This window comes from Octopus bimaculoides, chromosome 4 (assembly GCF_001194135.2).
Source record: "Octopus bimaculoides isolate UCB-OBI-ISO-001 chromosome 4, ASM119413v2, whole genome shotgun sequence".
NCBI classification, from domain to species: Eukaryota; Metazoa; Mollusca; class Cephalopoda; order Octopoda; family Octopodidae; genus Octopus; species Octopus bimaculoides.
The window spans coordinates 52,199,833-52,217,435 of record NC_068984.1 but is presented as its reverse complement, the minus strand read 5'-3'; the positions used below and the strand labels follow the sequence as shown (position 1 = coordinate 52,217,435).

The window sequence follows — 17,603 nt, the reverse complement described above, 5'->3', positions numbered from 1 at the left end:
TATATATATATATATATATATATGTGTGTGTGTGTATATGTGCATGTATGTATATGCATATATATACACTGATATAATATGAAAACAGTCAAATTTTCTACAACTGTAATTTACATTACTGTTCTTAATTTATTATACGATATTAGTTATTATTAATTTATTTCTGTTATACCTACTAAAAATTTCCAGCTTTGTAGCTGAATATTAGCAACTGCTCCCTCCAACCATGATAGTTTTATACATTGATATAATAATCACGAAAAAAAAAAATTGATCATATTTAATAAAATAGAGAATATGACCATGCAAAACATACTTTTAAACATTTTACAAACCTAATTCATTCCAACTTACACCTTTTTGCCTTACCTTCTCCAATTACTTCTTATCAGTTATGTCAGATATATGTTGGCAGTTTCTGAAAATGAGGGTTACATATCATCATCATCATCATCGTCGTCATTGTCATCATCATCATCACCATCTTTATCTTCCTGCATCTCATCCTCCTCCTATTCATCATACAAGGGATAGTATTCTATATAATTTTTTTGGATAATCTTCATTAGATGTTCCCTTTTAACTAAACATGTATACAATATATTACATGATATTTACCCAGTTCCAACATACAAAATAGGCAACATTAATACATTATACACTAAAAAAGACTATCCTTATTTCTATTTTCATGAGGATGTAAAGGAGAATATTTGGAGCAAGAGTTTAGTAGTTAAAGAATAGCTTTAATAGCTTTATAGTATTTCCTTTGGTTCTCTGTTCCAGAGTGTTCTGTGTTCAGTCTAAGGTAATGAATAAATAAATAAATAAATAAATAAGATAAAATAAAATTAAGCCCCAGTAAGTATAGCTAAAAGAAATTATCATTTCAGTGATGAAATAAAGATAAATACTCAGCAGAAAAGGAGATATGTTATTTGTGTTCTGCTAAGTCATACAATTATACATCCCAAACTATTATTCATGAAGTAAAAAAATTGTTTTATTCATTAGCTTAAGCTGACTCTAAAAATATAAACAATTTGTTTTCTGACAGCTTTATAATGAATCTTGACTTCATAGCTAAGGGAGAAAAAAAAATTACTGAAAATTTTTTGTCAGTTTTAATAGAAATTAATCTATGAATCGAGCTTGCTGCTGATATTTTTACAAATAAATCATTTTGATGAAGTAATCTGTAAAAACTAGAACTTCAAATAAAAATCTCTATACTTATATTTTTTAGAAGTGATATAGCAATATACAGCATACTATTATTTCCTTAAATATTTCTGATATTGTGTTGAAACAAAAGCAGATATAATCTTAGAATTTCTCAGATCACTGACTATAATTAGCCAATGCATATAACTAAAAAGTGATATTGTGCATTGTTATACGAGGTGTTCCATTATATATTTTTTTCTAATCTAACTTGTATGCATTTGAAAACTTATAGCAGAACATTAAATTTCTGTAATATTCCTATTCCAGTTGAAATTAATTATCCTTACTGATTTTAGAGTGTAAATATGAGAAGGGTGAGTGGTCTGCCTGTGACCCTGTCACTAATAAAAAGGTCCGTGCTCTAACTTTACGTCGAGGGGATCCAAATAGCTGTGAAAAGGAAAAGACAATAAGCAAGTCCTGTCGCCGAAGTGAGTTAATATGATTTAACTTTTTTTTAAAAATTTTTCTTGAATTTATCAGCACTTGTTATTGTTGATGCCTGAGTTTCCTTGCATTGCTATAGTTTTTGTAAATTACTAAACCCTACACCTGTTTCTATGAGGTGGTTGACTGGCAGAGTTATTAGAGGGTTGGTTGGAATGTATTGTGATATTTGTTCTAACTCTCTGCACTCCTGAGTTCAAATCCTGCCAAGGTGCTCTTGTCTTTCATCTTTACAAGGATTAATTGAAAAGAAGTACCAGCACAATGCTGGTGTAGCTTTCTCTCTCTCTGTCTTTCTCTCCAGCTATCAAACACTGGATGTTCTACTGGGTCCAGGGCAAGAGAGCTCAGAGAGTGACCCTGTCTGCATGCAGCTATATGAACACGTAAACATTTTGCAAAAGCATGGCATTTGTTACTCAGTCTTTCCTGCTTGTGAGTGTGTTAGCTGTAGCTTTTTTTTTTTTGTTTAAGCTTTTACACCTGTTTTATCATAGTTCAAATTAAGTTATTAGATCAAACTGAAATTTCCTTTATCTGTTTCCTTTTGTCAGTGGTTTTAAAGGAATAAATCAAGATATTTCTTGGATTTATTGATAATAGTTATTTTTATTGATAGATTAATCTTTCAGTGAAGATAACTTTTTTCATTCAACGTCATTGGAAATAGTCCATTACTCATCTCAGCTAACAATGTAATATTTTGTCTTCATCAATATTTTCCTAACAACTCAGATTCTTAGTTGTAGTCATTGTCATGATCACCATCACCATCATCATCATCATCATCACCATCTTCATCATTGTTTTCATCATCATGCATTTGATTTTCTTTGCTAGCATGCTGTTGTTGCTGTTGTTGTGGTTGTTTAATCCCAGATCTGCCTTGACAAGGTAGGCCTATGATCAAAGGCATTCTTTGCAAGACCATCTAGATTTAGCTGCTAGAAATGGCAGCTAAATCACATAGAGTTTCTTTTATTGTCATGTGCATTACATGTACACAATAATATATGATCTGATTATGTTTAACCCCACTTCAATATTATATTTTTAATGAAATATACTGCCTTTGTTTTGATTAATTTTGAAAATAAAGAAGAATTTAGTCAAATAAACTTTGTTGTTATTAAGCTGGTGTTTGGAGCATAAATTTGCATGAAATTTTGATGGAAGGTTTTTAACTCATTTTAAAGCAAATGGTTTGTATTGTAGGACCAGGGGCAATTTTAGATGAGTTGCTATGGAAAAGATTAAAGTTTTTAAACATTAATTCAGGCAAGTGTTATATAGAAATATTATTTAGAAATATCTGCTATTACAAGAATACCTCAACTTAGCATTTCAGTTGTTTCCAAATATCTAGCTTGCTAAAAGAGAAGCAAATTGTCAAATGAGGTTATTCCTTAAGTTTGCCAGTCATTTTGCCTTGCTATGTGATTGGGTCAGCTCATCAAAATTATAAAATAACTAATAATGAGAAACTAGCTAGAATATGCTACATTATTTTAAAAATTAAGTAGCTTTACAGCTATTCCCAAGGTGACTATTTTCATTACCTATGTTGTGTTGAAATACACCAGATTCAGCTAGAAATTTACAAAATTAACCAGTCTGATTGGAAGGATGAATCGATTGATATGTTTCAAGATGAAAGAGAAATGGAGAGAAAGTGAATACAGTATGCATGCACCACACCAATATACAAACTAACTGAATGAGTGAATGAATGAACAAACACTTAAATGCACATTATCAAAGTGTGTGTGGGTATTAAACTTTTAAAATAATCATTATGAATGTTTAGTATTCATTTTGCATAATTAACAATTAAATTTTTATTTTTATGGTTTTTAAAAAATATTATTAAAATGGAGTATCATTAAAAGGGAAGTTGTGTAGCAAAGTTTTGCAATATTTTGGGTTGTATTCAGTTATTTGAAGCCAAATATCCAAATGTAATAAATCAAGTTATGATGGTTTAATACTGTTCTTCCATTCCTGCTTGAAAACTGGCAGAGCCATTAGCATACCAGGCGAAATGCTTAGTGGTGTTTCACCTATTGCTACATTCTGAGGTTGACTTTGCCTTTCATCTTTTTGGGGTTGATAAAATAACAGTTAAACACTGAGGTTGATGTAATCGACTAATTTCCTGCCCCCAAATTTCAGGCTTTGTGCCTACAGAAGAAAGGATTATTTATTGTTTTAGTCATTTTCTGCATTTCCTTCCTTTGTTATTTTATGTGATACTTTTTGTGTTATTAATTTTCACAATGTCTACATTACTCTTTCTTTGGCCAATCATTGTTATAACTGTTATTGCATGTATTAACCATGGCTGAATGATTAAAATGTTTGCTTTGCATTTACAAGGCCCTGGGTTTGTTCCCACTGCATGGCATCTTGGACAAATGTCTTTTACCATAACCTCAAGTCAACTCAAGCATTGTGAGTGAAATTGGAGAGTCAGAAATTGTGTGCAAATCCATCACAAGGATTACACCTGTAATCTAGAAGTTCAATCTTGTCACATGTATCATGCAGGCTCTACCTGAGAATTACATTAAGACATACTGATGTCTCACATGTTAATTTAACAAACAGGTAGCCCTGTTCATTGAACAGTTGAATACTTATTGTCAAAACTGATAGTAATTCCTTTTATGTGTTTATGTTAAATAAGCATCATGACCTTTGCAGACTTATAAGATTGATATGGCTGATGCCTAGCTTGAATATCTGCAAGTCAATGTCCACAGGAAAAACATGGGTAGGGTGTAAATTGTAAGGCTGAGCTGAATGCTTGCAACAAGTTAGGCACCAGTAAAGGTATCCCAGAACCAAATGACTGTGTTGTACTGGATAGAATATTGAGCCTCATCACCTCATGTGGGGCCTAAGAAGAGAAAACTCCTCTTCCTAGGTCCCACATTGAAAAGAATTACTGTTTTTACTAGTTACTTAACTACTTGAATAGTAGCTGAATTGCAGTTGTATTGCTGTTCATGTTACATATGTTACTGCTTATGTTTTATCATCTACAATATTATTCTGCTTTCCATGGTGTTTGTGTGGTGGTGTGTTATGCTTCAGAAAATCTTAACTATGAAATGAAACTGAAGACATAATTGTAATCCTTAATATAATGAAATAAAGCTTTGGAGATCTATAAATTTATGCATGAAAATATGAATGTGAAAATTTATAAAAGTGGAATGTCCATGGTTCTTCATTCTAAAGGTTGTAGTTTTAATATTCACATTACTTTGTATGTTTTTTGTATTACAGCTTTATACCTGTGTTACCATTGCCTCCTTTTTATGTTGTGTCACAATTTCTATTTCATGTTGTGTTACTATGTCTGCTTAGTTAAACTACAGCTTCTAATACGTGTGCTGTTGTTTTTACTGCACATGTTACTGTATCATTTTACAGTTTCTCTTACATGTTGTGTTCCTGTTCCTGTTTATTCATGATACATTTATTTTATTTTGCATTACAACTTCTACTACATGTATTATTGTATCATTTTACAGCTTTTGTATAGCTGTACTATTGTACGTATTGCATGCTATATTACTGTTTCTGTTTATTCATGTTACAGCCTTTATTACATGTTGCATTACAGTTTTTGTTACATTTTCTGTTATTGACTACTTACATTGTCTTATTCTATAGTTTATGATATTTCCTAGATTGCTTCTTATAATATTCATGCTGTTACCCATATTGTGTCTTATTGTTGTGTCATTAAAGGTATAGCCTAATTGCTAAAGAAGCAGTGGGTTGTGTATCCATGGAGCAGTAATAGCACATGGCATTTAACTGTCCAGACAATATGGTTATTAAGGACTCTGAACCAATAGAAGTCACTTCTGTACCACTGCTATAAGCTGTATTGTTTCATCTTAGTCCTGATTCAATAGACATATGATTACAAGCATTTTAGCCGGGACACCCATCTTTTGTTTATTGGGCCTATTGTATCTGGAACTACATTACAAAGAAAATAGATGCTATATGAAGGGGTGCTAAAAAGTTCCTGGCTTTAAAGGTATGGTGAAAGGCCTGGTTGGAGGCCTAATCTTCCAAGTTCTTTTACAGGACTTAGAAAAACTGAAGGACCACTGCAATAAGTGTGTGAATCTGAGAGGAGAATATGTTGCATAAAATCATAATTAACTGATCCTCCTGTATTTTTTTTTTACCCGAAGCCAGGAATCTTTCAACACCCCACCTTGTTTAATGACAAGCATTTTAGCTGTGACATTCCTGTTTTGTTTATCAGAGCTAGTGTATCTGGATCTACATTACAAAGAAAATAGATGCTATAATGGATAAACAATAATGAGGTGTGTGATAAAGTGAGATTTGGCTACTATTTCTACCTCATAGAGGTATGATGAATGTTATGTTAACTGGTAGAGTTAAGTTCCAAAAAACTAGAAAAAAATCATAGGGAAGCCTATAAGTGTATTTATTTAACCTTCTGGAAACACAACATAATGATGATGCATGAGATATTGTCCAATTAATTAATAAGTTATAGATTATTACTTTTATTGATTCTAATCTATGATGTTATTCAACTACAGTTTCTGTACATGAAAATTTAACCATGAAATTAAGCTAAGATGATCTATTTTATGCACAAAATTTATATTTTCTGTAAAATTGGCATTGGGAAGATGACCCAGTCACAGAAATCACACCAATGTAGAAAATGGAGCATGATGCAGTCCTTAGACTCCTTGGATTCTATCAAACCATCCAACCATGTCATTATAGAACATTAAATGATGATGATGATGATGATTTATATCATTAGTAAAATAATTAAGATTTGATAAAACTTTACTAATGTTGTTGTGCCATAACAGAATAAAATTATGGATAGATTATATCTTTGGCTTCATTCCATAGTTGGAATTTTTCAGTTCTTTATATGTATAAAAATTTAAAAAATAATAGATAACAACACTCAAAGTAGAACAGGTGACAAGTGTATAACAAAGAATATAGTATTTGATGATGTTCTCTCCTAAAACTACACCTTCAGTACAACCTGTATAATTTGACACCATCGGATAAATCAAATCCTTGAGAAAAAATACAATTTCAAATGAAATTATATATTTCATGATTCTCTTAAACTTCCAACCATCATATACTTCACAAAATAAATATGGAAAATCTACAGATACTGCTTTACTTGTCCATGCCTTTGGTTGCTTGTCTTTGTACCGGAAATGTTCCTACCACTATTGCAATAGCCTTAGCTCGTTAGAGCTAGCTAATTTCAGACTGTCTTTACTCAAGCCCACTCAATACAATTGTCTCTTATCACCTATACAAGAGGTTGCCAAACTTTTTCGACCATCGACCCCTTTTAGCCATTTGTCCTTCCACATCGACCCCCCTTTAGCCACTTCTCCTTCCGCATTGAGCACCCTCCTCATTTAAAATATTTTAATACCCTACCCTACCATACTATATTTAAAATGCGTACCGGGTACTGATGCTGGCAATTAAAATGTTAGCTAAAATATACATATACAACAAATTAAGAAATTCTAATGAAAATGACACACTTTTTACATTTAAAACTTCGTGTACAAGTATACATTATTAAACTTTTAATTTTTATGAAATTGTTTTCATGGTTTGAAAATGTGAAAAATGCTGGAAAATCTTTTATTGAAATTGACAATATCAATGTGAGGGATGAGCATGGTGCTGACTAAGTGTTTCAAGCAGTTCATCTGGGTGAGCTGGTCTTTCACACGCTGACCCCAATTTGACCCCTTGGCTATTATTGAACCCCTATAATTCCCAGTCTACCTCTAGGTGGTCCCTCGAACCCCCTTTGGCAACCTCTGACCTATACTATGATCCCCTCCCCACTCTTCCAGCCCTGCACTGACAATTTCCTCCTTATCTTTATCTTATAGAATGAGGACCCTCTTCAGTTCTGTATGTCCTCATATTCTTCCTGCTTTGCATTGACTTGAAAATGTTCATGAACATCAACCCTACCAACAAACATCCAAGAAGCATCCGCTTTATTTTGACTAAACCATTCAAAAAATTAAAACTGTTCCTCATGACACTGTTACAAATGTCATTATTGCAATTGTTTCTCATGTTAACATTTGTTACATCTGTTGTCACTGGTGTTACTATGTGAACTATGTTTCACGTTACTGTTCGTGTTTATTTTGTTACTGATGTTTGTAAAAAAAACTGTTACATTATTATCTGTGTTACATCTGTTATTATTGGTGTTACTCCAATTGTGTGTAACTACAAGAACTGTTACATTATTGTCTGTTTTGTCAATGTTACTCCATAAACTATTTGTTCATGTTACTGTTTGCGTAACATCTGTTGTTGTTGTTGGTGTTACATCTGTTACTGCTGTTGTTACTTGTATACACTAATATTATTTTTTTCGCTATATCTATGATAACAGGAACTATTCATTTTACTGTTTGTGTTACACATAATGCTATTTATATCTTTTATTAAAATATTATTTCATGTTACTACTTGTACTAGAATTGTTAACATTAGTGTTACTATTTCAACTGTTTTTACTTAACTGTTAGTGTTACATATGTTGTTATTGATATTACTACTCAAATGGTTTCTTTGTGTTTTTTTCTGTTGCTACTGGTGTTACAACCTGAACAGTTTCGTATGTGAATGTATGTGTTCATTTATTGTTACTGTTCTTGATTCTGGGCTGTCCTCTTCCAAGGCTTGATGGCTTTGAATTGTCATCATTGTTTCTGTAGCTTTACTTTTTCTTAGGTAGGAGTCTTGGCCCTACACAAATCCATATTTGTCTCTAGGAAGAGGTGGTCCATATTTGTCTGGCCTCTATTTTTTGACCTGTTCAGCAAAAGAGGTTCTACAGGGTCTTGTACTCAGTTAACAAAGCCTTTGGGGTCATTGAGGTACATAAGCCAGCACAACACAATGAGGAATGGATATTGTAATGCATATTACTTCTTTACCATTGTTAAATCTTCTGTTGGCAGCTCTTTAACTTCTTGGTGGAATCCACTACCAGCATTACATGCATTTCTAATTTCATATTGATATGATTGCTGCATATCACTGATTGAGTTACTGATTCTTATAATTGACCCTTGCGTAAATAGTCAATATTCTGATATAGTTGGGAGAGATGTTATTATTATAACTAATTGTGTTTGGATGGTGTAGAGCCAGGGCCTTATAACAGCATTTTCTTTATAAGAGTTCAAAATATATATAAAATATATATAAAATGATGCTGATGATAAAGTTGATGTAAGTTGCATTGCAATTTTACTATAGTAAAGGGTGGTGAGACGGCAGAATTGTTAGTATACTGGGAGAAATGCTTAGTAGTATTTCATCCGTCTGTATGTTCTTTGTTCAAATTTCACTGAGGTCGGCTTTACCTTTGATTCTTTCAGTGTTATTAAAATAAGTACCAATTGAACATTGGGATTGATGTAATTGACTTACCCACTCCCACAAACTTGCTGGTCTTGTGCCAAAATTTGAAAGCAGTTTTACTCTAGAAAATGAGATACTTTTGTAAAGAATTCAACATGTTGGAAATGACTGAAGTTTAAGAGTTCATGAAGTTCTTTCAACATTTCATATCTAAATTATATCAATTACTGCACTGATGCAGTAACTGATATCCAGCCAGTGAACTGGGAGAATCATGAGAGTATTGGACAAAATGCTTCTAGTAATTTGAGTTCAAAAGCTACTAAGATTAACTTTACCTTCTTTCATCCTTCCAAGTTAGATACTTTAAGTACCAGGCTAGTGCAGTCAGCTAGCAGAACTGTCAGCTCCTTGAACATGATGACTCCTTATGGCATTTATTCTAGCTCTTAGCATTCTGAGTTCTAATCTTGCTGCGACCTACCTGGAAAGTGGACCTAATTCATCACCTACTGCTTGCTACTTTGGGTGTTTTTCACAGAGTTCACATTTTTGCAAGCATTCAGGCCAGGCCTCTAGTTTGAGGATGTTTTCATTCCTCACAACAGTTTTGAACCACTGAAAAATGTGATGAGTACTGCCCACTCTCATCACTGAACATAATTATCATCAGCATAATGTCCACTTGTCCATGCTTGTATGGATTGGACAGAGTTTATTGGGGCAAATTTTCTATGGTTTGATGTCCTTCCTGTTGTCAACCTTCACTTGTTTCCAAGTGAGGTAATATCTTCCCATGGCCAGACATATTCTCACAGAATATTAGAAATGAATAACGCTGTTTGTAAGACAGTGACACCCTTTCATGACTAGCACATAATGTGAAGACAAAGAGACACAAATATATATCTACCAGTTCCATTCAACAAGGGTTTGGTCAACCTTGTATTATTGTAGAAGACACTTGCTCAAGGTGCCATGCTATGGTATTGAACATGGCACCATGTGGTTGAGTAGCAAACTTCTTAACTACACAGCCATGTCATTCATATGAGAAACAAACAAGAATAAACCAAAAAGAAAAAAAAAAGATAAGAGAAGCAATAAGAACAACAGTACAAAGTCATGGTATTTAATCCTCTGGATGAAAGGAAATAAGGATAAGTCACAGATTTCAGACAATGATCCTTTGTTAAGACAAGAGAGGAAAAACTAAAAAAAAAAAAAAAAGGGGCGGGGGCAGGAAAGAAAAAATGTTGATTCATATCAACAGCAGGTTTTTTTTCCTTCCTTATTTTTTTTCTATCTTTTCTTTTTTGATGAAGGATCACTGTCTGAAATATTGCCTTATCTTGTTTTCTTTTCATCCACAACAATAAATATATCAGCTCTTGTTCATTAAAAAAAAAAATTTATTTGTTTTTGTTTGTGCTTCACTTAAATATTAATTACTAAAATATGTATATAGCAATATTTCATAATTGTGAGAATGTTTAACTCATAGAAGGTCCTTCTTGGTATCATTATTGTTATTGTATTCATAGCATTAATTGTCCCAGTTTTAGGAGCAGTAAACTAAACGTTCTCTGGTTTATCTACTTTACTTCTGATGAGTAAAACTTTTGTTATTAGTTTGTTTTCCTCTTGTTTGTAGATTGTAAATATAACAAAGGAGCATGGTCAAAATGTGACCCAGCTACAAAAACTAAACACCGAACACTAACTTTGAAGGCCCCAAATGACAGCTCGTGTCCAGCCATCAAGCCACAGACTAAGCAGTGCAAGGGTAATGTGAATAACAAAGGTATGTTTCATTTCTGTTCACTTTTACAAGCATTGAGGGACATAAAGGTTTTCTTGTCTACTTTTATATCTCACTTTGAACTTTTTAATGAATTACATATATGCCACCACAATTTTAGTTGACACAAAATTGCATTTCTGATATTTTAATAGGCACAGTTATGGCTATGTGGCAAGAAGCTTGCTTCTCAACCATATGGTTCTGGGTTCAGTCCCACTGTGTGACACTTTGGGCAAGTGTCTTTTACTATAGACTTGGGCCAACCAAAGTCTTGTAAGTGGATTTGGTAGGCGGAAACTGAAAGAAATCTGTTGTAAAGATACATACATAAATAAATACATACATTGTTTTCTGTCCGCCACTATCCTCCACGAAAAAAAAATTTAATTTGCGTTCGTGGGAAGATCCATTTTAACGATGCGTCCTGCCCTAACTCTTCGAAACACCAGTGTTTTACTGGTGGCAGCTGATGAAGGATATGTTCTCTATGTGGCCTGCTTGTTTTTTGTACCTTGTTTATCATTTTGTCTGTTTTTTTGCAATGTCATGTACCCAGATATGTATCTATATGTACATGTAGATGAAGGTATGTACATACATGTACATATATATGCATATACTCATATATTGTTTATATATATATATATATATATATATATATATAAATGTTTTTGTGTCGGTGTTTGTCTTCCACCATTGCTTGACAACTGGTGTTGGTTTGTTTATATCCCCATAACTTATCAGTTTGATGAAAAGCGACCAATAGAATAAGTACCAGGATTAACAAAATACAAGTACTGGTATCAATTCATTTGACTAAAAGTTCTTCAAGATGGTGCCCCAGCATGGTCGCAGTCTAATGACTGAAACATAAAAGATAAAAGATCCATTAAGTCTGTGGCAATAATTTATAATATGCTAAATCATTATTATATTATATAAAAAAAAAAACTTGCTGGAAATACTTACTTATAATATGCATAGTGCATAGAAAACAGAAAAGGAAAATGAAAATCTATCTTTCAAATATTTCTTCTTTGCAATTCAGAAGGTTAAATTTTATTACATTTTAACATTTTTAGTACATAATATTATGGGTAGATTCATTTTTGATGCCAGTCCCATTCTTGTAGACTGAATGTTTTTTTGCCTCTGGCTGGAGATGGAAATTGAGTTGTGTTCTAAACTGAAGCACATGGGTTTGTTATTATGATACTTGCCTAATACCCTAAGGAGTTTTTCATCTTTCGTTTATATGCTAGTCTGATTTGATGTGCCAAAAGTTGATGATCTGAAGGGAACTAGTGTTTCTAGTGCCAATTGGCCATAACTATGTAAATAGAAATAACTCTGCTAAAGTGATGTAACAGTAATAAGTAATTTTTTTTTCATTTTGATTTTTCACTGAAATTCTAGGTTGCAAATATTCATATGGTGACTGGAGTGCTTGTAATACAACAAGCAACATTCGTACCAAGACTATGACACTAGAGAGTGGAGATGGTTCAGTGTGTGAAGCAACTAAAACAGTGACAAAGTCTTGCAGCAAGAAAGGCGGAAAAGGTAAGAAGAAGAAGAAGAAGTAGTAGTACTAGTAGCAGCAGCAGCAGTAGTAGTAGTAGTAGTAGCAGCAACAGCAGCAGCAGCAGTGTTTATTTTAGGCTTGATATGAGAAGAAATATATTTTATTCTTTTTCACTTATTTTATTTGAAATATTTTCTTAATCATGACTGATTAAGTGACACATGGCTGAAATGATCAGGAGCTAATTTTTGTCGCAGAAGTTATGAGTGAAACCATTGTATCCAGTATTGAATTGGTTTGTTGCATTGAAAACAGGTCCTATTTTCATTTTGCAGTGATTAGCATTATGTGGAGTATCTTGGTATGCATGTTTCCTCTAATTTAGTGATGTGTGAATATTCTGAATGAATGATTTACCTTGGAAGCTGCTGTATGCAGCTGTATAGAATAAATACTCTACATTCTGTTGCTCTTCTAACATAAACATTGGCACTCTGTTGGTTACAATGAGGATTCCAATTGATCCAATCAATAGAACAGCCTGCTCATGAAATTAATGTGCATGTGGCTGAGCACTCCACAGATACGTATACCCTTAGTGTAGCTCTCAGGGAGATTCAGTGTGACACAGAGTGTGACAAGGCTGGCCCTTGTAAATACAGGTGCTATTCATTTTTGCCAGCTGAGTGAACTGAAGCAATGTGAAATAAAGTGTCATACTCATGGATACAAACTACGTTAAGGGTACTCATGTCTGTGGAGTGCTCAGCCACTTGCACGTTAATTTCACTAGCAGGCTGTTCTGCTCAGATCAACTGGAACCCTTATTGTCATTACTGACAGTGCCATATCAACAAATTACTTAAAAATTTAGCAATAGGAATAGTTTACATGGAAGATAGATATCTTAGTGGACTGGAGTAACATGAAATAAAGTGTCTTGCTCAAGGATGCAATATGTTGCCAGGAATTGAACTCATGACCTTATGATCAGGAGCCAAATACCCTAACCATTAAACCATGCACCTTCACAAATTGTTGATACAAGCACAACATAAGGTTATTTCATATTGTATGTTATAATAATTGCAGGATAGATATTTTATTCTTTGAGAATTTTTAATGGATGAAATGTATTTATGATTATGTTGAGATATCCTGTTACAGTGAACAGTTTGGAAAGAATTTTGTGAAATGATTTTTAGGTGCTTTTGAAAGGTAGTTTGTGAAGCAAAATGATTTAATAGTAGACTCAAATAGCATTATAACCATTGTAAGTATGAAATGTTGACAAATCATTCAACTGCATTCATTATTATAACAGTTTATCATTTTTTGGTGATTGCTCTTCTTATTAACATTTTCAGAATGGGATGGGAAACTCCTTGCTTTAGGCCGAATTTCACTCACATTTAATTTTGAAACCATTTACTTGAGAAGTCTCTAAAACTGTCATGAAAAAAGGAAAAAAAATGAGAAGACAGAAAAAACTCCTGTTTAAGCATTATGATCAAAACAGTTCATATAATTGCAAACATACTATTTTTCTCAGTTCAGTTATGTTAGCAATTCACCTCTTGCTCTACAAAAGTTTCTCATTCCTTAGATTGCAGTCTTTCAAAGACCTTATTTAACATGGTGTGATCTCTGTAAAATAGTTCTTGTGAATGAAGAATTTTTGCACATAAAAATGAGTTTTTAATTAAGCACTAATATTGTACGAATTTTGTATTTTTCAGAACGTTGCTTCTTTGGCCCATGGGGAGAATTTGGTCCATGCAGAAATGGAGTGAAAATTAAGAAAAGAGATGTGAAGTTTGGTGACTCAGAATGTATGAAACGTGCTGTGAAGACATTAAGTTGTTAATTATTTTCAGAGGAAATAGGGTCTTCTGAAATTGCTTGATTTTTTTTAATGCATTTTCTTAAGTTTCTTTTTTTTTTCTCCCATTTGTGTATAAGTATAATTAACAAATGAACTTTAATCAAAATAAAGTAATTTTATTACACTTCTTTGGCTATATAGACTTATAGAAATGTCTGTAATATTTGCCTCACCTATGTGTATCCTTTGTCTTTTGTTTGTTATAATATTAAAAGATAGTACACAGACCCTAAATGTGTTTTAGGACATAATTTCAATTACTGGGATACCATATAATCTGGGTTTTTTAAAATAAATCTGTCTTATATTTTTATTTGATTTTATCAATTAAGAAAATAACATTTAAAGTTAACTGAAGATAAAACTGCGTGTAAAATGAATTGATTAACTGGTTAAGTTGCCTTTAGAGATTAATTGACAGCATTTCAGACAGAACAAAGTGTCTTTTCTGCCAATGGCACTGTTTAAGGAATCACAGAAATATGAATGACAGGTTTGGAAAGAAAACGGAATCTAAAACGATTATGGAAAGAATTAGACATTGTTGTTGACAGTGACCAGTGAGAACATGTTTTGGTAAAATAGTCAAGAATATTCATTGTAAGATTTACCGTAGATATTTTTTTAAAAATGAGGGCTAGTTTGGATTTCTATAGCTCTCAATTTTCATTTGAGTTTATTTTTTGTTTGTTGATGTATTAATCATCATACTAGAAAGATAAGCTGTATAATCTTTGTCTGGTAATAATGTTATGTTCAGTTATTCAGTATGCATTGGTGTTGATATATGAAGTTAATTCAAAGCTGTTATCAGTGAGAAGAGATGGTGACAATCAGCTATTGGTATTTGTAATTAAAATAAGTATTAATAATAATAATAGCAGTAAAGGTGCACTTCATACAGGTAACAATAAATGTTGATGACAACCTCTACAAGGTGTCATAGTTATTAACCAAGCTTTTGATGGTTGCCATAAATGTAGACAATCACAATTTGCAATCATTTTGATTCTAACACATATATATATCTATATCAATATATATATGTGTGTGTGTTATAGATAGCTTTTGTCATCAACGGTTAACAAAATAATCATAGGTAAGTTCAGTTACTGAGTTTACTGATTAGTAAAACAGTACATCAGAACACTAACAGCTATAATTTGGAATGCTTATATATATATGTATACGATTGAGGAAGCTACAACTTTCAGACAATCTCGGCATAATCTGAATTCCTTCAATCAAGTGTAGGCTCATTTAAAAGAAATCTATTGCTATCAGCTTCAGTTACAGGTTGCCATTCTCAGAAGTAACAACACATTCAGCAGTCATAGTAGTAACACTGAAATTCTGTTTTATTTCCCCATAAACTCAGTTTTACTTTTCATTTATGTTAAAATCAAAATAAACATTGCTTTTTGTGTTTGTATATAAATCATACATATACACATATTTACACATAGCTACATTCATATGTGTTTTTGTCAATATAATCATAGCTATTTTTATATATACATATATATAGATATATATATATATATATATTCACATGTACCTATACATATATATCTTAGTGTGCATGTGTTTAATTTCAGTCCAAATGTAGACTTGTATCATTTTATTTCATTAATTCTGCCATCCTTTTTAAAGAAAATATCTGTGGTAAACTCATTCAGCATAACATGAAATAAGGGGATAGTAACCTTGACTTTTAAAAATATGGTTGATCTGTCATATTATTTGGAATGTTTCAATTCTGAAAGTCTCTTGGTTTTCTTCTGATATTCCTTTGGTTTCCATTCTACCCATTCAAATGTTTAAGAAGAAGAAAACCTCCATTGAGAGTCAAACTGGCTCAGAAAGAAAAGTATGAATTGTGTTGATTTGAAAGAAGAAACATTTTAAATGAAGACAAATTGCTTTGCTAATCTGCTGTAATCAGGAGTAACTTTGCAGCTTCCACTTTATAACTTAGCAGCTCATCTATCACTGTAACAATTTTATTGCTTTTTTTTGATTTTCCTAATAAACAGTTTCCTAAAACTTTGTCTTGCTGCTATTCTTCTTTGAGCATTTCATTCTTGCTATAATTAATTTAAATTTTGTACAATCAATATGCATAATAGGAAAGTGAAAAATCAACAATGTCTTTGGAAAAGAAAATATCAATAATTTTAAATTAAGGTATTCAGTTTCTTATTATCATGGAGGTAAGATACATAGTAGCTCTCCTAAGAAACTCTTGCCATTGCTAAATGCATTCTATAATTACTTGCATAGCAAAATGTAAGCAATTTTTAATGAGAGTTACAAAGAAAATGATGTTACTTGTTAGTGCTTTGTCCTATATCATTGAACCACTTGACATCAGAATCAACAGAGCGATGAAAAAAAAAAAATCAATTTTCAAGGAAATTAGATTATGTAGCAACACAGTTTCCCATTCACTAACAAAATGTACACCCCTTTCCTCCAAAAATAAAAGATAAAATAAAAAAATAACTTGCATTTGAATATAATGCACAATTCTGAAGATGATGCAGAGTGGAATCTACACCAAACCATAAACTAGCAACTGCATTGAATGACCTTGTTTTGTAGTGCTCATATGAGTACAAATATCTGGGAATTTGTAGTGCAGTGAGCTGGAAGAAATAAAATAAATCTAGTAATATGAAAATAAAAATACCCATACAGTATAAATCCCAAATCAACATAGACATAGATCTTGTATGCTTCCAGCAAAGTCTGGTTTCACCAGTAGAGATGCTAAGACAGAAAGGAAGTTTCCACAGCAGATATTATTTATAAGAATAAAGTTTGGGTAACTCTATATAGCAGCAAGTTTGATAAAACCTGTAAAACTAATAAAATGTATGAAGTATTTCTGATTATCCAAACAAAACTGGTAATGAAATATTGGTTTCAAAATTTGGCACAAGCCAGCAAGTTCGAAGGAGGGGTAAGTCGATTACATCGATCCCAGTCCTCAACTGGTATATATTTTGTTGACCTTGAAAGGATGAAAGGCAAAGGTGACTTTGGCAGCATTTGAACTCAACATAAAGACAGACAAAATGCTGCTATGCATTTTAATGATGATGATACATATGTATGTGTGTATATATATATATATATATATATATATATATTTATATATACTTTATCTATAAGGCTCAATTTAATATTAATTTTTTATAAATTGATTTTAATTGAGTTTTTTACCTGTAATTTTGGATTTTGTCCCTAATATTATATAT

At 32.2% G+C, this 17,603-nt stretch overlaps 1 protein-coding gene and 1 long non-coding RNA gene across 5 annotated transcripts in view; one reads left to right on the top strand and one right to left on the bottom strand.

The window, feature by feature from the left end:
• LOC106868732 (uncharacterized) overlaps positions 1-16,386 on the top strand; it is a 118,784-nt gene extending 102,398 nt beyond the window's left edge. For 3 of the 4 annotated variants that reach the window (XM_014914129.2, XM_014914130.2, XM_052967057.1), the window contains 4 exons: positions 1,524-1,658; positions 10,781-10,930; positions 12,347-12,493; positions 14,195-16,386. In XM_014914129.2, coding sequence (XP_014769615.1) covers positions 1,524-1,658; positions 10,781-10,930; positions 12,347-12,493; positions 14,195-14,322 — 560 coding nt within the window. In that variant the 3' untranslated portion in view covers positions 14,323-16,386. The remainder of the gene's footprint in view (positions 1-1,523; positions 1,659-10,780; positions 10,931-12,346; positions 12,494-14,194) is intronic. The other variant, XM_052967058.1, reaches the window with a different exon arrangement.
• Positions 13,803-17,603, bottom strand: part of LOC128247581 (uncharacterized) — a 55,630-nt gene continuing 51,829 nt past the window's right edge. The window contains exon 3 of the long non-coding RNA XR_008263914.1: positions 13,803-13,904. This is a non-coding gene — a long non-coding RNA (uncharacterized LOC128247581). The remainder of the gene's footprint in view (positions 13,905-17,603) is intronic.